This window comes from Phyllostomus discolor, chromosome 6 (assembly GCF_004126475.2).
Source record: "Phyllostomus discolor isolate MPI-MPIP mPhyDis1 chromosome 6, mPhyDis1.pri.v3, whole genome shotgun sequence".
Taxonomy (NCBI): Eukaryota; Metazoa; Chordata; class Mammalia; order Chiroptera; family Phyllostomidae; genus Phyllostomus; species Phyllostomus discolor.
The window spans coordinates 47,003,335-47,026,668 of record NC_040908.2 but is presented as its reverse complement, the minus strand read 5'-3'; the positions used below and the strand labels follow the sequence as shown (position 1 = coordinate 47,026,668).

The window sequence follows — 23,334 nt, the reverse complement described above, 5'->3', positions numbered from 1 at the left end:
ACAGAACAACTTCCTTAACCTCTCCACCCGAGCCCATCCCCAAAGGCATCTGCCTCCGCCTTCTGAAGCAGGGAGGGCTCTCTCTCTGCCAAGGAGGGTCCCTGGAGCTCTGCCCCTACTTCACGGACTCTGCTGTCCCACCTCCTAGTCCCCTGTCCTCCACTCCTCTCTGGGTGCCTTCCTCTTCCATTATACAAGTGCCACGTCCTCCCGTTTAAAAAGGGGGGATATATCTATGAGTCTGTTTCTACTTTGCTTGTTAGTTTATTTTGTTCATTGGAGTTCACATACAAGTGAAATCATATGGTAGTTGTCTTTCTCTGACTGGCTTATTTTACTGAGCATAATACTCTTCAGGTCCACCCATGCTATCATGCAAAAGGTAATTTTGTTTGTTTGTTTGTTTGTTTGTTTGTTTTTACAGCTGAGTAGTATTCCATTGTGTAAATGTACCACAGCTTTTTCATCCTGTCATCTACTGATGGGCACTTGGGATGCTGCCAAATCTTGGCTGTTGCAAATAATGCTGCAATGAGCATAAGGGTGCTCATGCACACAGAGAGCCGTATAGCAATTACCCGAGGGAAAGGGGGCAGGAGGGGGTGTGGGGGCTATAAATGGTGACGGAAGGAGACTTCACTTGAGGTGGTGAACACACAATACAATATACAGATGTATAATAGGACTATATACCTGAAACTCACATAAACTCATACTATTCAATATTACCCCCAATAAATTCAATAAAAAAGTTAAAAAATAAATAATGAAAAAATAAAAGCCTCTCTCGACCCTCACCTTGCTCCAGCTACAGGCCTGCTTCTCCTCCTCCCCTCAGCACAGGTATTGCACCCTCCCATCCCGTCCCTCGCCCACCAGCTGGGCCGGCACTCGGGACTGGGTTTGCCTGCACCCATCAGAGGCACCAGCTGACACTCTACCACCCCAGGGAGCTTCACCTCTCAGGAGCGTCTGACTATGTGATTGGCTCACCACCCCCGAACCCACCTGGCTTTGTCCTTATCCCCCTGGTCACCATCCTTAGACCCTGCTGCTCCCCGAGACCTCTGTTCTTCCCAGGCTTGCTGGCTGACCCCACCCACTGCCCCTGATCCCATTACTGATTTTTATGGTGGTGACCCTACTTCTTTCTCCCAGACCCAGAGCCAACTCCCCCCAGGCTCTTCAAATCCCATGCGTCCGTCCAACTCACCACACCGTCCTCCCTCAGACCGGCCCCTCCTCGTGCCTCCATCCCATCACGTAGAACCTACATCTGCCTCATTGTGAAAATCCAGAAAGCCGGGCACACATCCTGCAGCCCCCTTTCCCCCCACCACATGTAGTACATCCGTTCTCGTGAAGCTTCCTCCTAACTCTGCTCAAAAGGACCCACTTCTCTTGATGCTCACTGCCAACAGCCTGGTCCAAGCCGCCATCGTCTCTCGCTGGACGCCCGCCACAGCCTCCTGATGGCTGCTTCTCCTCCGGAGCTCCAACCCAGCCTCACAATGCAGCCATGGGGGCCATTCAAAACCAGGAATCTGGGGTCCTGCTTTGTACAGCCCTTCTGATGACAATGGCCTCTCTGCTTTGGCTCCTAAGTTCCCAGTGTCAGCTGAGCTCAGGCCCCCTTTACCTTGCCCACCTCATCTCGCCCCACTCTCGACTGAGAGGCAGACCATCCTCAGCTCTGGGAGATGCTGTGTGCTGCCTTACCTCTGTACCTTCGCCCCAGGTGACCTCAGCCTATGTGTCCCTTCACCCACCATGCACCTGACCAAATCCAGCCTGTCCTCCAGGCCTCAGGAAATGCCACTTCCCTCTAGGCTCACCTCCCACATTCAGCTGAGTTGGTCCCATCCTAATACTCCCCATCTTCCATTTTCTATTGCCTGTTTCATTGTTGGGTTCACCGCCTCCCCCTCAGCTCTGAGAGGTCAGACTCATTCACGGTTCTAACCCCAGTGCCTCGCCTAGTGCTCAGGAGTCAGCACTGAATAAGTATGTGCTAATTAACAGCCTAAGGGCATCCTCCCTGTCCTGCCATTTTAGCACCTCCCCTCACTGACCTCTGACATCTGTGGGAAGAGGCTGATGGCCAGAGGCAGGGCCAGGCCGAAGGCTGCCAGGCACACGAGACTTTGCACAGGGAGGAGCAGCCGGGGGCGCGCCTGCAGGAGAGCCGTCCTGTGGGCGAGAGAGAAGGAAGCAGCCCCGTGAGCCCCGGAGACAGCATGGGCAGGCCACCAGTCACCACACTGGGTCCCAGGACAGCATGGTTCCGGGCCAGTGCCAGCCCACAGCTAAACAGTTGTGGTGGAATTCTGCCTTTGGGTCTTCTCCAGGTGGCACCCTGTCCCCCAGGCCCTGCCCTGAAGGACGCTGCTGGTTGAATTCTCAGCCATAAATCATAACAAGCACTTGTGGGGGCCCTTCCCATACCCCACCGTGTGTCCAGCCCTGTGCATAAAAGGCCACATGTTGGAGGGACGTTAGAGGAGGCGGTCAGCCCCTGCTCCTGGGGACGCAGAGGACAGTAGGTTCACCTTTGAAGGTAGCGTGTGATGAAATAGCAAACGAACCACAGTAGGTGCCAAGTCCAAGGAGAAAACACACACATACACACGGGTGCATACATGTGCACACACACACACATATGCATACCCACATGTATACACACATGCACAAACATATGAACACACACACAGCCAGGAGGGGATAACCCTCTTCTGTGTGTGGAAACAGAACATCCCCCAGTGACTAATTTATCGACTTCAATCCTAGAGCCTCACAGAGTAGCAGTGACTTGCCCAAGGCCAAGGCTGAGTCCGTGGGTGGCCAGTAGGGCTGCTGCCTGGACTCCTGACTCCCTGTGAGTGCTGTCACCTGTGCTGCTCCTGGCTCCAACAGCCTGCAGGACCCTTTGCCACCTCCATCACCAGCATGTCACAGCAGGCACCCACTCTCCATGACGAGCTTCGGAGACAGGGTTCCTGGGCAGGAAAGGGGAACTGAGAACCTCCCTCCAGGCCCTGGGTACCCCAGCTCCATCCAAGACAAAGGGGGCTCGCCAGCCAGAGTGGGGCCATGCCGGTTGGCAAATGCGCCTTCACTGTGCTGCCCGTCAAAGCCGTATACTTTTGTGCAATCCAGCAGGCCCTTTAGCGAAGACCACCAAGCACTACACTTGGGAAGGTCTAGGGTGGGCTGTACCTGTGGGATGGACGACTGGACGACTCACCAGGGGATGCTGGGCGGGCACTAAACCCGACCTCCGTCACTGTGTCAGCTTCCACGGGACTGTCTGTGGCTGGCTTCTCGTATGACTCGGGGAGAGCCAGGGCTCTTGCCCGGGCCCCACTGGAACAGGGCTGCCTGTGGCCGGAGGCAGGTGAGAGGCCTTCCCGGTGCAGGGCCTCAGTGCGGGGTGGTGGGGCAGGCAAACCCCACACTATCCTCACATCCTGGGACAAGGATTCCCGGGGCACCTGGCCTTGAGCAGGTAGCCAATAGGGAGCAGCAGTTCTCAAGCTCAGTGTTTAGGTAGCTAGTTAAAAATGCAGACTCCCAAGGGCCCCTTCCTCAAGAGATCCTGATTCAGTGGGGACAGCACCTGGGAACCTGAACTTCCAACAGCCCTTCATGAGTCTAAAACCACACTTCTGAGAAACCCTGGCCCAGGTGTTCCTGCTAAGACACCAATATGATCCAATTACTTGTAAATTCTATGCAAGTAAAAGGCCTGGACATAGTAAGTGCCCAGTAATTGTGCACTGTTATTGCTCTTATTACATGCAGAAAGAGGGAGGATCCTGGTGGCTGGGCTGTCCTCCAGCCCTTCCCACCAGCCCAGACCCTAACGTCTATCCAGCTGTTGAATTAAGACTGAACTGAGTAGTGGAAGAGGGAGTTGTCCCCACCACCAAGAGCTGCAGGGCAAGGGTGCCTAACAAGCTCAAGCCCCTCTGACATCCCTTGGCCTTGGTCCAGCGGCCCCATCCTCTCCCTCTCCTTCAGGCAAGCCTCACACCAGCCATGGACTCAGCCCAAGGCCTCCTGGGCCTCCATGGGAGTTGTGGAGGGGCCAGGAAAAAGGCTGAGATGGACCCTGAGACCTTTATAACAAGGATCAACTTCTCCAGCAGGACAAAGAGACAGGAAGCAGGGCTCACTCTCCAGACTTGCACGCAGGGCTGGAGCCCCAGCCCTCAAGAGGCTTTGGAAGGTGGCAGCCCTCTGGTCCCAGTGGCAGTGAGCAGGACCTCAGTCCCTGAGGGGGATTAGAGCAGGGGGAACAAGACAGGAAGGTGAAGTCTCTGGAAGCATAGCCCCAAGGGCAAGGAAGGTGACAGGGAGAAAGTGGCTGGTAGGTGAGGGGCAGGCTATGAACTCAGTTTTGGGGAACTCCTGGCACTGACACCAGGCAGACCCCTTCCATGTGGGGCTGTAACCTTGGCTCCTCTTTCAGGGTGGCTGGTGGAAGTCCCCACTGGGAAGGGGGTCCAGGAAGTCCCAGGCCTGTGCTTCTGATTCAGGGAGGAGGCAGGCCTGAGACTGCAGGCAAATAGGGGCCTCCCAGCCCCAGCCCAGAGCGGTAGGAGAGCCAACACAGCAGGACAGGGGGAGGGGAGGAGAGGGAGATGGCAGAGGGATTGGAAAGGCAGCTGGGAGAGTTAAAATATGCAGATGGAGAGATGTGCAAATGACTGGGAGAAAGGAAAGACCCGGATCCCAAGGAATGAGGGAGGCAGGAGTGGCCTCCAGAACCACCATGGAGGGTGTGGTCTGGACCTCAGACCCAGCTGAAACTCAGGCGGAGGGGCAAGGCAGTGAGCTCCAGGGCCTGGGGGAGAGAGCTGCTGCACTTGCCTCTGAGTTGGGGAGATTATGGGGAAGGGCTGATCTCCCAGCCTGGAGTCTGAAACTAGCTTCCTCCTCAGCACAGTGAAGCGGTGCAGGGTGAGAGGATGTGTGTTGGGGCTCAGAGGGAGGCTGGGAGCCCAGGCTCCTCTGCTTCTGACTTCAGACACTTTTCCTTTCAGTCCCAGAGACACCTGAACATGCCAGGGCCCACTGCTCTTATCCCACAGGAAACCCAGGGTCATCACCTCTGAGGGTCCTAGCAGAGGTAAACTGAGGCCAGGGGTGCAGCAAGCTGGTCCCAGTCCCACACACAACAGCTTGTCTCCCCACCGCTGTGCATTCTCTCAGCACTTGGAGCAGTCTGAGTTTGCACTCCATTAATTTGCAAGTAGGCTGCTTTGTAAGTGTTCTTTTGTCTTTTTCCCTAGCTGTCCTGTCGCTCTCACCCAACCCGAGCTCCTGAGGGTGGGGCTGCCTCCTCCACCAGGCTCCTCAGCAGAGGCCCTGCCACTGGCAGCCCTGCGTGGAAAGGGTATGGAGTGCTCGGTGGGGCCCCTGCGAGGACCCAAGGGCCTGCTGGATGCAAAGCCCAGGGAACAACGTGGAGAAGCAGGCAGAATCATCCCTCTCCACATGAGAAACTGAGGCTGAGGGAGTCCCCTGACCGGCCTGGCCCAAAAGTGGTGGAGCAAGAACCGGATTTCGTTTTCCTACCGGGAGTCTCAGCTAGTGCTGCTACACTGGACCACCTACCACCTAGTCCTGCCGCTCCCCCTCATATATCTGTGAATGATTAAGTCTTTGAGGGCACATACTGGGTCTTTTTCATTTTGATGTCCTGAGCTGGACTCTTTCTCCTTCCCAGGGACCCTCAAGAGGCTGCAGGGAAGGACCAAACAAGTACAAAGCCAACCTGTCTCTACATGCCCGAGGGCCTTCTTTGGACTTGAGCTGAGCCAGACTCATAGCAGCCAGACTCTGGGCAGATCCCAGGCCAGGGGGTTCAGAAGCAGAACCATCCCACCCCACCTCCATGCCTCTCAAAGCTGAGTTTAAAGAACAGGAGCTCCACTTTCTGCAAACCCCACTCAGACACCAACCAGGAAGGCAACCACAGACCACGTTTGCCCCCAGCAAACTCCAGGCTCTGGATTCAGTAGCCTGGGAGACTGAAGCCCTACCTTCCTCACCTGTCCCGCGGTGTCCTTTGTGTGTACTTGCAGTGGCTTTTATTTGGGGACAGCCTCAAATCACAAGGCAGCTACGCATTCAAGCGTCCGGGGAACAAAAACAATTGCTCTCACAGGATCTGTTTAGTTTTGCAACTTCCGTATGAGACTAACTTTCTTATATCCCAGTGTTCACCACTCCATGCCCCCGCTCAGGTACCCCCCCACAACCTCCTGCCTCTTTTAGACTGAGGGAGGGAGGGATCATCTCCTCTGCTGGACGGAAGGCCCTCGTTAGCTGGCCCCAATGAGTGCACTCAGCTTCTGTCAGACTGGACTCATTGATATCTGTACAACGGCACAGAAATTCCCCCCTTCTGCCAAAATCCCATCTTGCTCTCGTAGTCACCGACATCCCCTCTCTCCTGGACCAGCCCTCCTTGCTGCGGGCCCATAATGCTCCCTCCCCTCAAGGTCACCTTGGTGCAGTGCACACTCCACCTCACCCCACCTGCAGCTGACCTGTTTGCATTACACCCATCTCCCTCATCATAATACAGGCTTTCTGAGGTCAGGCTCCAAATGCTGCCCTTCCCCAGTCTCGAGCAGGGCAGGACCCAAAGGCACGCTGACTAGGCGATGTGATCTGAAGACCTAAGAGGCAGCTAGTGTGGGAGGAAGAGCACAGCTTTGCAGCCATATTCCCGGGCCACTCCTGGCTCTGGCCTTACCTAGCACATGACTGTAAGCAGGTGATAAAGCCTTTGCCTTTCTTTCCTCATCTGTAAAATCAGATACCATGTTTACCTCATTGCACTGTTGTGAAGGGTAATTGATTCATTTCATTCATTCATTCAATAAACACTAAGCATTACTATGTGCTAGGAACTGTGCTAAATGCTTTGCAGGGCAGTAAGTGAAAGGAATTTACTGGCCTCCGTGGAGATTACTTACATTATGGTGGAGCAGACAGACAATAAACAACTAGATAAGGAATCTCAGACACCGCTAAGTACTGTGAACAAAACTAAGGCGGTGTGAGGGGAGAGGGGTGTCTGTTATCTCCATGGGGTGGTCAGGGAGGGCCTCTCCCAGGTGGGATTTGGGCAGAGGCCTGGCTGAGAGAGGACTGGGACGTAGTCAGGTGCTTAATTAATATTAGCTGTTATCATAATTCGTATTGTGGGAATAAGATCTCCAAACTGAGGAGGACACCCTGCTCCAGAACCCCAGATGGAGGGCCCCCAACTCTGTCCTTATCCCAGGTGCTCCCAAGCCCAAACGTGGCTCGAGGGAGGGACCCGCTCCCAGGCCGGGCCCCCAGGAGAGAGACAGCAATCACTTCTGCATTTTTACCCGCACCTTCAGGCTTCTCTTCCTCTTGCTGCCCCACCCAGGCCCTCCCACTCCCCTCTACCAGGATCGCCCTAATCCTGGGGCCCTGATCCTCTCTCCCTCCCTGCTGAGCTTCTCCTTCTAGCAGCTTCAGTCTTCAGGACTCAGCTTCACACTCATTAATTAATAGAATCACTCTTTGTTTTCATTATTGTGTTCCCTTATTTCTTCCCCGTCATGACAAGTATGTGTTCTCAGAACGTTCTCTGAGGGAGGTAGGGAGGTTGGTGCTCTTTGTGGCTTGCAAATGGAGAAACTGAGGCTCCGTGAGGCAGTGAGTTGCCTCATGGCGGGTTCCTGAAAGGGGTGGTGCTGGCTGCAAACTCAGTCTTCCCACCGCAGCCCTAGTCTCTCTTCACAACTGGTCCCGCACTGCGCACCAACAGAGCACGTACGCACACACGCACACTTGTGCACACATACAAGCACACAGCACCACCCCCACCCACCCTGAATCTCCAGTTCCTCAGAGCAGGGCCAGCCTTCCCAGCACCCAGCACAGGGTTCTGCCCAGCAAAAGTCATAAATTCTCACACATTCCAGCAGCACTGCCTGGGAGAGGCTGAACCACCTGGCAGGCTGCCAGCTGCCCCCCCATCCCTTGCCCTGGGCCAGCCAGTCCCCTTCCCTCCACCCTCCTCCCCAGCAGTGGCCCCACGGTCCTGCATGCCCCGACTCACTTCTCCAGCATGGACATGACGATTGGAGGGAGCACCAGGATGGGCATGGGGAGGATCACTCGCGTCAGCGCCGTCTCCAGCAGAGCCTGAGGGGCAAGCAGGGCTGTGGTGAGCGGGGGCTCCCAGGTTGGGGGACAGCCGCCTGGCAGCAAATCCCACCCCAGAGCCCCTAGGTGAGCCTACCACTGCTACACACATCTGACCAAGGGGAATCATTCATGGAACTGCTCACGGAGTCACATTCCCAACAACAGAGAAAAGTCACCCCCTTCTTCTCACCACACACATTGGAAGCAGAGCCCCGTCGCCTGCCACGGGTAGGAAAGGGGTGACAACAGAATCAGCCCCAGGAAGGGGCCTGCACCCAGGGAGGCGCCCCCAGTGGGTGGCTGTGGAGGACCTGAGGATCTCCGTAAACAAAGCAGGCACTGGAAGGACCAGAGAAACAGCTGGGCCTGTTGAGCTCAGGGAGCCTCTGGTGCTGAGGGAGGACAGAGATGCCGGGGTTTGCTTTTTTTTTTTTTTGACATTCCTTAAAGACAAAGATTCTAAAGACCTTGCATCTCCTGGCTCTGGATGAGTCTTTCTTAGAGACCAGAGGTTGGCTTTGTAAGGGGGAGATGTTTCTGCAGAGGGTCTGGCTCAGGCTCCAAAGGGGGTGTGCCTGGGGCCTTGCTCTGGGGACTCTTGGGATTCCTGCTCAGGGGAGCACGGTCAGAGCACAGCTCAGTGACAGGTCTGCACTCTGATGGTCATTTCGGGGAGTTTCTTTAACCCCACTGGCTCCCGGCCTAGCCTCAGATCCCTGGGTCTTCCCTTAGACAGCCAGGGGCAGCGGGAGCCGGACTGAGGAACATCCAGGGCTGCTGAAGAGCTTCGGCCGCCCTGCCATTTGGACCACAAGGAGGAGCTAACACCATCCCACCTTCCTCACAGCAAGTCAAGAAAGAGCATAGAGTTGGAAAGGAGGTTGGTATCAGGTAGGAAACTGAGGCCAAATCCCTTCTGAGGATGAGCTCAGGACCAAAAATTTCTCCCAGGAACTTGGGTCTTTCATAATCAGCCTCAGGACAGCCTGGGAGAGGGTCCCTCCAGTCTCCCCAACAAGTGCGGGAATGACAGGACCCCGAGCCAGTGTGCAGGAAGCAGAGGACTCAGTGTCGGCATTGGCAACCCGAGCCCCCACCCCTTGAGAGCCTTGGCTGGGCACTCACTTTCCCTGAGACAGTGGGGAGGGGAGGGCTGGGATGAGGGAGGGGCCTTCCCACATGGGAGGCTTATGGAGAAGGCCTCACTGACAGAGGCTCAGTCCCGGTAGGGGCTGAGGGGGACAGTGCCTGGAGCGGAGGGAAACACTCCACTGCCTCACGGCTGAACTCCCGTCCCAGCACTTGGAAGCCAGAGCAGGAAGAGCCACTGATCGCCCTTAGGAAGAGGGCTGAAAAGCACAGGGAGATGTACAAACACACTGGAATTAAAAAAACAAAATTGCAATTGCTGAAGTGGGTGCAGCGGCTGAAACCAGAGGTGAAAAGGGCCTTCTTGTAAGAGAATATTCTTCCCCAAGCACTCTCAGGGCCTGAAATCCCCACACCTTAGCTACACTCACACCCTAGTCAGGTGTCAACTGCAGAAGTGCTTCTTAGCACAGAGCCACAGACCGCCCATTCAGACACTTCCTCTTCCTACCCAAGAGGCTGTGATGGCCCAGGGCCAGGGTCCTGGGTCCTAGGTCCTATGAGGGAAGAGAAAGTTCTGGGGGTTTATTCTGCCCTCACCAATCAACAGATCAGAGGAGCTGGGTCCTGGGGGGCTAGGACAAGTGACAGGGACATTTCACAGTGGTAAGGAAAAGGCATTTCCAGAGAGACAGGGGTATTCGGGGGACAGGCGTGGCTGGGGCTCACAGACATGGCAGGTAGGGGCAGGGTGAGGAGGAGGGTTTAAGAGGACAAAGCAAGGGTGCTGCGCACAACAGCCCTTGAGAAATGGAAACTTTTAGAAGCCACCAGCCTCCCTGTTGCTGCCCCCCTCTAGTCCCCGAGCCCTGGGAGGACCCACGTGTCTGGCTGCGATCTTGGAGGAGCCCACGAGGTTGCCATCACCATCCAGGACATCGATCCCTTCTTCCAGTTCCCCGTACCGCATCAGGACCACATTACAGATATTGGCGCTGGCTGGAGAGAGGGGAGCAGGGAGCAGGAGTCAGGGGCCGGGGATGACATTCTACCTGGTGGAGACCACCGGGCTCCACCCTCATCAGAGCCTCTGTAGCCCAAGCAACAATGTACTGAATAGACGCTTAATTTGCGTTCAAACGCAGTGAGCAGAAGTGTGGACATGGTGCCTGTCGGCCTGGTGAGGGATTTGGGAGCCTGTGGGAACCTGGTGAGCAAGGGTGGAAAATAACCAGTGTTAGGGAGGAACAGGAAATGGTTCAGGGCTTGGAGAGTGATCACTTATCAAGGAAACTGGACCCTGCGGGCAGACCAAATGGATGCCCATCTTGGGAGGCTCTCCCGCCTGAGGACACAGCCCCCACTGGTGCCTGATGCTCCACCATCAGCAACTCAGTCCCTTGGGCCACCTTTCTGGGCATCCTCTTGAAATGCCAACCTCCCCCCCACCACCTCCCCCACCCCACCACATTCACCCCCTTGCTCCTCAGAGCGAATCGAATTCCCAGAGATCTGCTTCCCTGACAGCAGGTGCCAGAGCAGGCAGGAACCTCAGTGCTCACCCAGCACCGCCCCCTCATCATATGGATGGAAAATTGAGGCTCAGAGTGTGTGCGTGGGGAGGGGCATTTATCTGAGGTCACGAAGCAAAGTGGGGCACAGCTGAAGGGCCATGGAGCCTGGTCCTTTGGATACCCAGGAGACGGGGAAGAGCAGGTGGGGGGCAGGCAAAGCCACAGGAGTAGCTTCTACATTCTTGCTCCACATGGTTTCTTCCTTTGGCCATGCCCACCCATCTCAGCAGAGATCATGGGGACCTGGGCTGAGGGTTCACAGTTCCTGTCTCCTTAGCGAAGCACTAGATGCCAGTTTGGGGGCTACCCGTCAGCTGGTGACTAGCACAGGAGCCTCTTCCGGCTCCTCTCACCTGGGACTCACCTAGCTGGGCCTGGGCTCTAGGCTGGGTGTGGGCACTGACCTCGCCTGAACTCCTGCAACCCCACCCAGGATGGAAGTGGGGGAACTTGGGGGTGGTGGGTGGGTGGGGAGTAGGGGGTGACAAATGTGGAGCCCGCCTGCTTCACTCCTCCCCACCAAGCGCCTTGCTGTGTTTAAAGTTTTAATTTTTGCTAATTAATGTCAATTAATTTTGTATAATGAGTGTTTAATTTTGGGGAGTGTGTGAGCCTGGGAGCGACTGCAGTTCTGGGCTGTGAACGCTGATTAGCATCAACACCTGCTGCTTCCCCACTCCCTCCAGTGTGGGGGGGGGCGCCAGGGTTTGGGGAGCCGGAGGGCGGTGGGGCCTAGTGGGCAGGTGGAGCGGGAGGAGGACCGCAGATGCTCCTGGTGCCTGAGTCAATGCTGGGGAGTGCAGGGGTCTAGGATGCTCGCAGCTGGGAGACAGGGTTCTGCAGATAAGGGGTGGCTTGAGACCCCGGGGGTCTCTGAGTCTCAGCCTCCTTTTTCAATAAAGTGGGGAGGTGGAATAAACAGAGGGGAAGACTGAGAGGCTCTGCAGTCTCTAGAGAGAAAAGCAGCAGACCACATACAGTTTTTAAATGTATTTACGGCACATATGCCATCTTTGAGTAGTTCTCGTGTTTCCACAAGACACAGCCGCAGCGGTAACCGTGGGCAGGCCTCCCCTGCGTCAGGCCACTCCCGTCCACACAGCAGGCACACACACCTGTCTTACACAGTGGCTCTCAACCAGGGGTGATTTTGTGAGACATCTGGCAACATATGGAGATGTTTTTGATTATCATGATCCGGTGTGGGGGCTGCTATAGACGTCTAGTGCAGAGAGACCAGAGATGCTGCTAAATACCCTACAATGCACAAGACAGCCCCCATAGCAAAGAACGGTCCAGCTCAAAATGTCAGCAGTGCTGATGTTGAAAAACGCTGTGTCACACACATCTAGAGCCGACAGAATTAGGAAAATGAATCTAAGGTCAAGGAAGAGAGGTTATTGGGAGTCCCAGTTTCGGGCTGGCTGGGCTTGCATTCTGATCCTGGCACAGAAGCTCCGGCTCCTCACCCTCAGAGGTGAGCTCCTGCCCCAGCACCCCCTCCTGTCACCCAGGGCTCAGGACCAGAAAGGACCCCACGGTGGCCTTGGGAAGGAGGGCACCTGGCCTATGTGTCAGGACCTGCCCTTTCGTGGCCACTGGAATACTCTACACCCTGCACCCCCTGGGCTGCCAGGCCAGCAGCTCCCAGGAGACCCAACGAAACCACTGGAGAGGACATCGGGGGTTTCTGCTTTCAAAGGCATCAGTCTCTGCCCTCCGAGAACAGTTTCCACCACCACGATCCCAACACCACTATTCTAGGAAAGAAAGGCTACAGGAACGCGGGCCAGGGGATGAGCATCTGCTTCAAGCCAGGAGCTGCCAGCTCACTCTGCAAACTCAACTCCCTTCCCCACTTCCCTGGGTGTAAAAGGAGGGGCTGCATGAAGCGTCTCCATGGGATCTCTGGGCTCCCAGCCTCTGAACCCATGCTCACGCCAGGTTGAGGGAAGCCAGGAAGGGCTGAGACATCTGTAGCTCCAGTTGTGTGTGTGTGTGTGTGTGTGTGTGTGTGTGTACATAAGAGACGAAGAGAAGAGACAGTGTGGATTTGGAGGTGACAGTCCACCAGTCCTAGGACTTGATACAAAAGATCAAGTGTGAAAGGAAGTGAAAACCCAGCCTCCCTCCCTTCAGACAGCCCCTCCAAGAATGACACTGACCAAGCTGCCCTCTCACCTAAGGTGCCGGGATGGAAAAAAGACAGAGAAAACCCTAAAAGCCACCCCAAAATGATGGCAGCCCCCAGGCTCACCCCTTGGAACACCCCCCCCCATTCTTACTGCCTACTCAAATGGCAGGTGCCCTGTGACCTCTTCTGGTGACTGCATGTACTGGTTGCCCATTTATGGGGCACCTGCTGTATGCACAGGTTCCTTGCCATCCCTGCCTTTGAGCAGTGAGACTGCTGGCCTGTTTCAGCCATTTCCTTTCCATGAGCTCATCCAGAACATTCACTTCTGCCGTATTCCTTTCAAGCCCTCCCTGGTCCCTCCCAGCCCATTCCTCACAAGTCCAGTTCCCGAGTCTCGGACACTAGGAGGGTAGGTGTCCAACCACGGGCCACACAAGCCTTCTTTCCAGCACACCAGCAAGATCTCCTATTGACAGTATCAGCAGGTTAATTAAGCAGTCTGTTAGGGATAATGTTAAGAAAGCTGGCATGTTTTCAACTCAGACTGACACCACTCAAGACTCAGGCATCACTGACGCTGGAGCAGTGATGCCGGGACGTATCACAGGGTGGGAGAGAGATTGCTTTGTGCTGACGGTGAGCTCAGTCAAGTCCTGAGGAAAATACGGTCTTGACTGCTGCTGATATTCTCACATCAGACCCAACGTGACGTAAAATCATGCCAGTTGTGAACAGCCAGTGAAGTGTCCTGTGTAGAAAAGTACTCTGCAGAAGACAGAAAATAAATGTGTAAGAAAGTTCTCAAAAGTAAGACCACAGGAGAGCCTGCTCCCTGAAGTAGTACCGACCAGGAACACACAGAGATTACAGCCCAGAGGTACACCCACCCAGGGGGGAAATGAGTAAAGAGGCCGCATCAACTTGCTGGGAAAGGGCGCTTCAAGTACAGGGTAAAGCAAAAGGCTATTCATTTAGGGAAAATAAAACGCCATGGCTCCTCTATTCTAAGATGCATTTTCTCATATTTTAATGTTTTCAAATCATGATGTGCCTTACAGTGGGTGTGTGGGGGAGGGGGCCTCACCTGCTCCCCATAGCTGCTCGTGCACGGGTGAACTCAGCCACGTGTCTGGATGTTTATTCAAGTGCCACTTCAGTTGCTCACAGCAATCCACGCAGAATTTGAACTTAAACTTAGATTCCTAATTGTCGCCTAGAACTTCTTTTTAAAACTTACACTATAATGGAGCACAGGCATGAAAAGTTATTGTACATGCGGAAGATCGTCTGCCAGATACCAGGCACTGCAATTAAAGGCGGCAGAAATTGCCAAACCATAGATAGCTACCCTAAAGAAATGCTTGCCCATATGTACAAAGAGACATTTACAAGGATGTTAATTATAGCGCTGTTTGTAAGAGCAAATAATTAGAAACAACCTAAATGTCCACCATTTACGGAATTTACACGGGAAGCTCTCCAAAACAAACTTATATGAAGAGGGCTACTGAGCATGTACAGAATGGTTTACTGAATGTAAAAACCTCGTAATTGGTATACACACATCTGTGTGCACATAAATCCACGAGTAAAGTTTCGGAAGCTACCCACCGCACAGAGCGATCTCCTTGGGGAAGAAAACTAAGTTTATGAATTAGGAGTAGGGGTTGAAGGAGTTCCACTTTTTACCCTAAATTTTTCTATACTATCTGCATTTTCACAATGAGAATATAATCATGCTTTACTTGTTTAAAATTTGAAAAGAAATAGCCAAACTTCTTGAAGTAGATCATAAAACATTGAAAGCCAGCAGGGGCTGGAGGGTCCTACACTTAAGCATCTATGTGTCAAAAACTACCTAAAGCAGCTGATTAACTTCAGGAGTATTTTTTCTTGCAAGTAAAGAAAAACAATGAAACCGCCAATATAACCAAATAGGAACTGCAGACAAAAAATATTCCCAATACTCTTTTGTATGCTTTGAAATTATACTGTTGATTTTAAAGGGGCTAAAAGGGTCAAGATTAGAAGTGGGGATTACAAAGAACAGTGGTGGTCGTGATGCTGTTCACCAACAAATGTCCCAGAGACAATATGAAGAAAAATATGAAGAAGGCTGAGGTGAGTCTTCAACACTCTGTGGTGCTGAAGAAAACGGCTTGGATTGAGTGTGTAGTGAATGCTTATCTACTCCTTCAAATGGCCATGAAATACTGTCCTCTTTTCTTCTGAATGGTGATTATAGTAATGCCTCTTATAACAGAGGCATCTCAGAATAGAGAAATGTGTCATTTGATATCTCTATTCATGAACTATATCATAAGGAGTGGGAAAATATACTTATTACATGCAACAACCACTAAGATTAATTTATGGAGGGCCGTGGTGGCTGACTCAACAGCTACCGCATTTTGCCATGTATAATGCACACCCATGTTTTCGGTCCAAACTTTCAGGAAAGAAACTGTTTGTTTTAATATTTTAATTCAATTTTTTCTTTATTTATATTAGGTACTTGTTTTTTGTATTATAAATTTTAGCATTTATTTTTGAACATATGGATATTGTTATTGCTTTCTAGAGTTACACTTTCAGTGCATAAGCATAAATTAAAGAATTAAAGACATATATAGACATGGAATTAGTACTACCCATGTACGATGTGCATCCTTATTTTTCCCTCAAAAATTGGGCAAAACAGTAAGTGTTATACATGGCAAAATACGGTATTCTATACTCAAAAGATTAATCTAAACTAATTGCAATAATCCTTTCCTTGCCAGTGATTGGTTAAGAAAGGAACATGTGATTGATCCTAGCCAGTGAGGGATGTCTGCAGGGGACTTGGGGAAAGGTCTCCTCTTATTTAAGAAGAGGTAGCAGAGAGTGCCTCCTGGCTTCTGGGCAGCAGTGGGTCTGGATGTGACCTTTGAATTACTGATGCCAACATATGACTGCGGAGGGAGCAGCGACCCTGCAGATGAAGCCCCTGGCAGAGAGGTGGAAGGAAGGGCCCTGGATGCTTCACCCTTTGTACAGTAATAATTTCCTTTCTACAGATGCTCAGTGTCACTAATCACCAGAGAAGTGCAAATTAAAATCACAATGAGACAGTCAGAATGGCTATCACCAATAAATCAACAAACAACGAGTGCCGGTGCAGATGTGGAGAAAAGGGAACCTTTGTGCACTGTTGGTGGGAATGCAGACTGGTGCAACCTCTGAGGAAAGCAGTATGGAATTTCCTCTAAAAATTATAAATTGGAACCACCTTTTGACCAGCATTTTCACTTTAGGGAATATACCTGAAGAAACACAAAATACTAATTTGAAAGAACCTAAGCACCCATATGTTCACTGCAGCGTTATTTACATTAGCCAAGATTTACAGCCAACTTGTCCATCAGTAGATGAGTGGACAAAAAAAAGCTGTGGTACATTTACACAATGACATTCTACTCAGCCTTAAAAAAAGAAGGAAATCTTACCCTTTGTGACAGCATGCATGGACCTAGAGAGCATTATGCTAGGTAAAATAAGCCAGAGAAAGATAAGTACCATATGATTTTACTTATACATGAACAAAGTAAACTAACACACAAAAGAAACAGACTCATAGATACAGAGACAGACTGACAGCTGTCAGAGGGGGTGGGTTAGGGACTGGGTGAAACAGGTGAGGGGATCAAGCAAAAATCAATCAATCAATCAATCAATCAATTCCTTTACATATTAGTTAAGCCGGTTTGAGTGAGGGTTTCTGTTACTTTCAGCCAAAAATCCATAAAAATGTATAAAGAGCTTTAACAATTATTAAGAAGAAGAAATAGTGATAAAAATTACTGAAAAATATTTGAGTAGGAATTCGTAAAAATGTTTAAAAAATCAATGAACGTAAATTCAATCTTACTAATAGTCAGAGTAGATTTTTGAATTTAAGGGAAAAAGTCAGCCTACAGGAGTTCTCCCTGTGTTTTTGAGGTGATCCTCACTGGCTAGATGGTGTGTGAACAGAGCTCGGTATGTTTCCTCGCTTTGCTGACGCTGCGGCCTCTCGCACGGTTTACCACACAGTCAGACAGGCGCTCCGTTCTTCTCTGATGTGTGTACTTTCTAAGGTGTCTTCAAGAAACTCCACCCCTACTCCAGTATTCACCTGGATTTTCTTCTAGAAGCTGTAACACTTTACTTTTCACATTTCGTCTTTATCTAGAATTTATTTTTGCATGTGGAATGAAAGAGGAATCTCTTCATCTCTCTTTCTTTTTCTCTCTTCCTCTTTTTTCTCTCTTTTCTCTGTCTCCTTCCCTCCCTCCTATTTGGAAACTCAAATGCCCAAAACATTTAAGGTTCTCAACCATATTGGAAATTGGAAAAATGCACATTAAAATGAGAAAAGAACCATTTCATATGCACAAAATTTCTAAAAGATTGATACTACCAAATGTTAGAGAAGACGTAGAGAAACAACAATCTGAACCTTGCAGGTACAGTAAAAGCCGGGCTCATTTGGCAATATCAACAAAGCTCAAGATGCGCAAGCCCCTGATGCGGTCACTCCATTTCTGGGCACAGACGTTAGAAGCGCGATTCTCAACACTGGCTGCACAACTGAAACCAATTCTACCAGCCAGGTCTCAGCATTTTGAAAAGACTGAGGTGGTCGTTCAAAACTCTCCACTCTGGAGAAGACGCTCCTCCAGGTGTGCCCATGGACACGTGTGTGAGGTTGTTTAGTGCAGTACCATGTACAGTAATGAGAAACTGGAAACAACCTAGATATGACCGATTAATCAACTGTGCGATGGTCATACAGTAGAATGCGTAGGGCAGCTGACATGAATGGATAGGTATATTAACATGGATAAATCTCTAAACCACAAGGGAAAGCAGGTTTTAAAAGGATATGTACAGTACGACAGTTGATGTAAACTTATAAACACATAAATGATACAATTTCTGGTTTATCATACATACACATATGATATAATATAAAAAATGGGGAGAATGCAAGCCAGCAGCCTGCCCTGGGGACAGAAAGAAGAAACCAGAATTAAAAAGATAAAGGGCAAAGAAGGCTTTGGGTGCGTCTAACATTTGACTTCTCTCTTCCTTATAATATTCCATGTGTCTGAAATAATATTTCATAACTTTTAAAACAGCCACAGAACAAATTACTGTGGCTGTTAAAATGGATTTTTATGGCTGCCATGGAAAGACATCCAAAACTTACTGTGAGGTTAAAGAGAGGTCTGCAGGACAGTACACACAGTAGGGCCTCATTTGTATTAAACATGTATATTATATAGATATAATATAGGCAGAGATCCTACATTGCTAGATGTCTACTAGAATTTTGAGGGATATATAACGAACTTACTTCTGGGGAGAGAAATAGGATTATTTAACTTTATATAGCAACACTGTGTATTATCAGAAAAAAGTAGAACCACGTTTATTTAAAAAAAGAAAACACTAAAGGCAACCAGGAGAGTTGAGCTCCTCTCTTGGCTCCAGACTGACACGGGACCAAGTTCTCCTGATTCCACTCTCTTCTCTCTCTTTCTCTCTACACCTCATTCACTCTCCTGTTTTCTAGGTAACACAGGAACACAGTAAACAATGCCAACCGTGGGCAAGTGCAAATAACACAAAGTGAGTCTCCTTCCAACCCCTGCCCCTCAGCTTTGCTCCCCTCCCCACAGATAATCACTTCCCAGGTCCCTGCCAGACACAGTCTACAGATTTACAAGGAGACGCATATGTACCTGACCACCTGAAACACACGCGTGCACTCACGTTCCTGGATCACACATGAATGCAGCCCTGTGCCTGTAGAGGATAATTATCAATGAGGATGCACATCCTAATGTTTGCTTAATGCCATGGTATTCTCCATTATTCTGCCCCAGGCGCAGTGCTATATGGCACAGATTTTTTTTTTTAAATAGCTGGAGAATTTGAAGTTTCACATCCCATACTGAAGTGTCATAAACTCAGGGTTGGGAGTTTCTGGATTGAAAAATCAGCCTATAATTTCAGGTGCAGGCTGACTCTGAAGTTCAATACCTTAATAAAAGATTTCCTGCTAACACGTTCATCTTCTGGAAAGCTCCCTTTTTATCACAGCCGCTCCCAAGCTTGAGATCCTTCAGTGGTTCTCCACTTACCATAAGATCAAGCTCGAACTCTAAGCTCATACCCAAGGCCCCAACGAGCCCTCTCCTCTCCTCTCCCCTGAAATCCCAACTCCCTCCCCTGCCTTGTGCCTCCCCACGTTCTCTGTCTCTGGACTCCTCATCCCTCTGATTTCAGGAATTATGAAATCTCAGAATTGGAAGGCCGTTTATAAGCATTCACTGAGCACCTACTGTATGCCTGGTCCTGGGCAACCAGAAACAGGTGACTTGGTCACACGTGAGTGCCCCTCACAGCTTTCTAGGCCAGGCTGATGCTCGGACACTTGCCTGACAGAGGAGTCAGGCAGCTCCTTCCAATAACAGACTGTTGGGTTTTCAGAGGATCCTGCTACTCTTGTTGGGCTCCCACTTTTCAGTACTACTCTGGATGTGTCAAGTCCAGAACTAAGCAGACTCTTGTGTTCTGGGCACTCTATCTCTAGGAACACAGCTGGAAGTCTGAGTGGACCTCACCACGGCCACACGGTGGACCTATTCTGGGCGCACGGCCCATGGAATCCCCAGGTCTCTATCCTAAGCACTCCGACCACCTCAGGTCTCGGCAGTCTGTCCTTGTGCAACGGCACTTGTTTGACAGCAAGCCTTACATCGAACCTCATGAGGTCTTCTTGGATCCCGGGACTCTTGCGCGTGAATTCATAACCACGGCCCAGCTGCTGCCCCCGTTTCTTGTGTGTGGCCCACAGGCTTCCTCTGACCAAGGCAGCTGTACACATAACTGAAGGGGGCGATGGAAGGCAGAGCCCTGGGGCACACTGCTGGAGACTTCCCTGTAGCCAACCTGGCCCACTGCCCAGGTCCTCTTGGGACCTGACACATACCGAGGGTCAGTGCCGGTCTGGGGCTGCCCGATCCCGGCACCCAGCCCAGCCCAGCCCAGCCATCCCTCCAAATCCAACACGCCCAGGCTGACCTGGAAAGTGGAGAGGTCACGGGTCATCCACCCTAGCCTGCCTACAGAAAGGTGGTTTACAGTGATGATGAAAACTTACATGCGAGAACAGAACATTAAAAACCAATTTAAAAAATGAAAACAAAAAACAGAAAAAAAACAGAATAAATGCCCAAGCAGTAGTCCCAGGATCTCATCGCTAATGTCATCAGGGTAGAGTTCCATTATGGGTGTCCAGTTTCAAACCTTTTCTACCAAAGCACCCATTTACTCGCTGAACAAACATCGAGCCCCAACTGTGTGCCAGGCACTCAGCAGGCCTGGGAGTTGGTGATGAATGAGATCCTCAGGGAGCTCACAGACCCATGAGGAGGCAAACTTCGAAACAAAGACAGGCAGTTCCAAGACAGACACTGGCATGCACGCACAGGGTGTTCTGATCTAACCTTGACTGGGGCTACCGGGGCGGGGGGGTGGGGGGGGCTTCCTGGAGAAGGTAATGAGCTGAGAAAGAAAGGCCTGCAGCCAAGGGAAGACAGAAGGTGGGGCTGAGGTAGTGGTAAGTGTGGGGACTCCAGGGAAGGAGGGCCATGTGCAAAGACCTGGGGCCTAGGGAGAGAGGCAGGAGGGGAATTTACAAGGTTCACACTGGCTAGGATGCAGTTTGAGCAGGGACAAGCCCAGCGGTCAGGTCAAGGAAAGGACTCATAGGCCTCCAGAGGAACCTTGCCATGGGTTGGGGGAGTGTTGGTCATGAGGCCCAGGACACAGCTGACCTGGGGGTACACCCTGCTGTCTTCTAATCACAGGGGAGGAGGGTTGGGAGGGGAGCAGGACTGGGACTGACCCTTGGGGCTCAGGCACACTGCCATGGCCACCTTCCGGGTGAGGTGAGCAGGGTGGACTGAGCATCACGGCAGGAGCAGCGAAGATGGGGGAATCAATGACACCAAGACCTCTGTGGCCCAGAGGTCAAGCAAGGGCAGCATGGAGATGGTGACAGATGTGAGGCACCCTGGAGTGAATGAACAGAAGACCTTCTCCCAAAGGCTGCCCAGACATCCTGAGTTATCAACTCGCTGGTAAATCCAGAGCTTTTTTCATGGCGATGAAATAAGCTGTGACATTTAACATAGGGACTGCCATAGACAGCACAGGAAAAAGTCATTTCCCGGCAAAGGGATGATGAGGCTGGCATTTCCGGTCCCCACAGGAAAGTTATTCCCTGCGCAAGGAGTCGGCTGTTTGGTGCTGAGGCTCAGGCCTCCTCAACTGGAAGCTTAGAGCCCACATTGGGGTGTTTAGGAGCACACGATGCTGCTTGTCCCTTGCTCGGGGTGGATTCAACCAGGCGGCCTGCGGGTGACCTTCAGAGCTTCCTGCCCTGCCCTCTACACACACATTCAGAGCCTGGGGACACAGCCAGGTGACACCTGGGGTCCCCAGGTCTCAGCTCCTGGCCCCGCCCATTCCTGAAAAGGCGTCTACTCCTCTTGCCAGGACCCACCCCATCATGGCACCTGGGGCCTGGAACTGCCACCTGCCGGCCACTCCTCCCAGCCCCCACGCCAAGGCCTCATGGGAAGGCTGTTTGTCCGCAGGAATGGACTCTGTTCAGGGAGGCTGGTGGCCGGACCAGGAGGTTTGTATTTTTCCGATGCCTCCTCAATTGACCTTTAATTACACTGTTTGCCCAGCTCCCCAAACCATTAACTTCCACCTCACAGCAACCGCACGTCAATTAATGGAGGGCCTGCTCCAAGCTCGAGCTCCTGAACGCAATTAAGCGTGACAGTCCACAAATAAGAAAGAACTGGAGAATTAATTAAGGTCTAAACAAATTAATTACCAGTCCCCAATCGATTCTGATGCCAGCACACACCGTCTTTCCTAACATGTCCACGTATAAATAGAAACCGAGATTTCCCACATGATTGCTGTTCCACACCAGGGCACAGCAAGGCTCTGAAACTGCCACAGGGAGCGGGGCTGCAGTGAGTGTCCTTGGGGCTCCCCACACACTCCGCCCGCACACGACCTCAGCTGACAAATGGGGGGCAAACCTGGAGGTGCTCCCGGCCGGGCACCAGGCAGCCCAGCTGCCTCTGGACCATGTCCCTCAGGTTCCAGCTCCGGAAGTGAAGGGTTATTCCAGGGCCTTGAAGTAGCCCTGGGCTCCACCTTCGAGGCCCAGGCTTCGGCCAGCTCAGGATAGCTTTCAGTGAGTCTGTTTCTCCTTCTGTAGGAGGAGATGGCTCCCTCTGCCTTAGGGTCCCCCCAGAGAGACAATAAAGGAGGGCTGAGGGGAGAGAGGCCTGCTGGGGGACTGAAGAGAGCTGTGCAGCCCTGCAACGCTGGGCCCTGCAAACACAGGGGAGGCCTGTGGTGACTACCCCAGAGGTCCCAGCAGAAAAGGGATGAAATGGGGCCTGGCCCAAGGCCTGAGAGGGGTAGGAGTGGCAGAATCAGGTGCAAGAACCAGGTGTGCACATGGGGCCCAGTGCAGGGAAGTGTCCTCTGGCCTCCCAGACCTCAGGCGGGAACAGGAGCCCAGGGAGAAGCTGGGTGGAGCAGTGGAAAGAAGCAACTGACTCCAGGGAGCCTCCTGGTTTCCCAGAGCCTGAGTTGTCCAGCCTGCCCAGGAGGGACAGAGTGGGGGTGTGGCTTCTGAGCACAGCCCTTCAGGACCCTCCCTGACCCTACACACCCCCTTTTGCTCCATCCTCCTGCACGCACATCCCAATAACCAGGGCTTAATGTGATCGCTTCCCATGTGTACCCACAGCTTAGGGCATCCCGTCTGCCTGTTGGGACAGGGTTCCAGAGGGGCAAAGCACGCTCTGCAAGGCAAAGCATGTCCTGAACAAGCTTCTCAGGGTTCTTAACGGTGGCCTGGCCCAGTCTGGCCCAGCCTGCCGTGGAAAGTCTGGTGAGACCAGCATGCAGCGGGGCTTCAAGATGCTCTGTTCTGGTCAGAGGCCCCTGGACATAAGGTGGAGAAAACCCAAGTGCAAGATGGTTGGCCTGAGAGGACCAAGGGACTTCTGAGCCCCTGGAGAGTGGGGGCATGCCTGTTTATCTTGTACACCACTGTGTGAGCAATGACTGGGGGAGGCAGCAAGTGCCCATCTGCCTAGGTGGGTCTGGGAGGAACACTGGGGGCCAGAGGTATGGAAGCTTGAATGTGGGGGAGAAAAAACTGGGGAAGAGGGCAAAGGTAGGTTGGGCAGCGGGCCTGAGGAA

The 23,334-nt window shown here is 52.0% G+C and overlaps 1 protein-coding gene across 5 annotated transcripts in view; it reads right to left on the bottom strand.

Moving 5' to 3' along the window:
* The window catches only part of SFXN5 (sideroflexin 5), a 102,394-nt gene that overhangs the window by 16,048 nt on the left and 63,012 nt on the right, over positions 1-23,334 (bottom strand). For 3 of the 5 annotated variants that reach the window (XM_028517429.2, XM_036028068.1, XM_036028069.1), the window contains exons 11-13: positions 10,172-10,287; positions 8,111-8,196; positions 2,073-2,190 (exon numbers count right to left, since the gene is read on the bottom strand). In XM_028517429.2, coding sequence (XP_028373230.1) covers positions 2,073-2,190; positions 8,111-8,196; positions 10,172-10,287 — 320 coding nt within the window. The remainder of the gene's footprint in view (positions 1-2,072; positions 2,191-8,110; positions 8,197-10,171; positions 10,288-23,334) is intronic. The other 2 variants (XM_036028070.1, XM_036028071.1) reach the window with 2 other exon arrangements.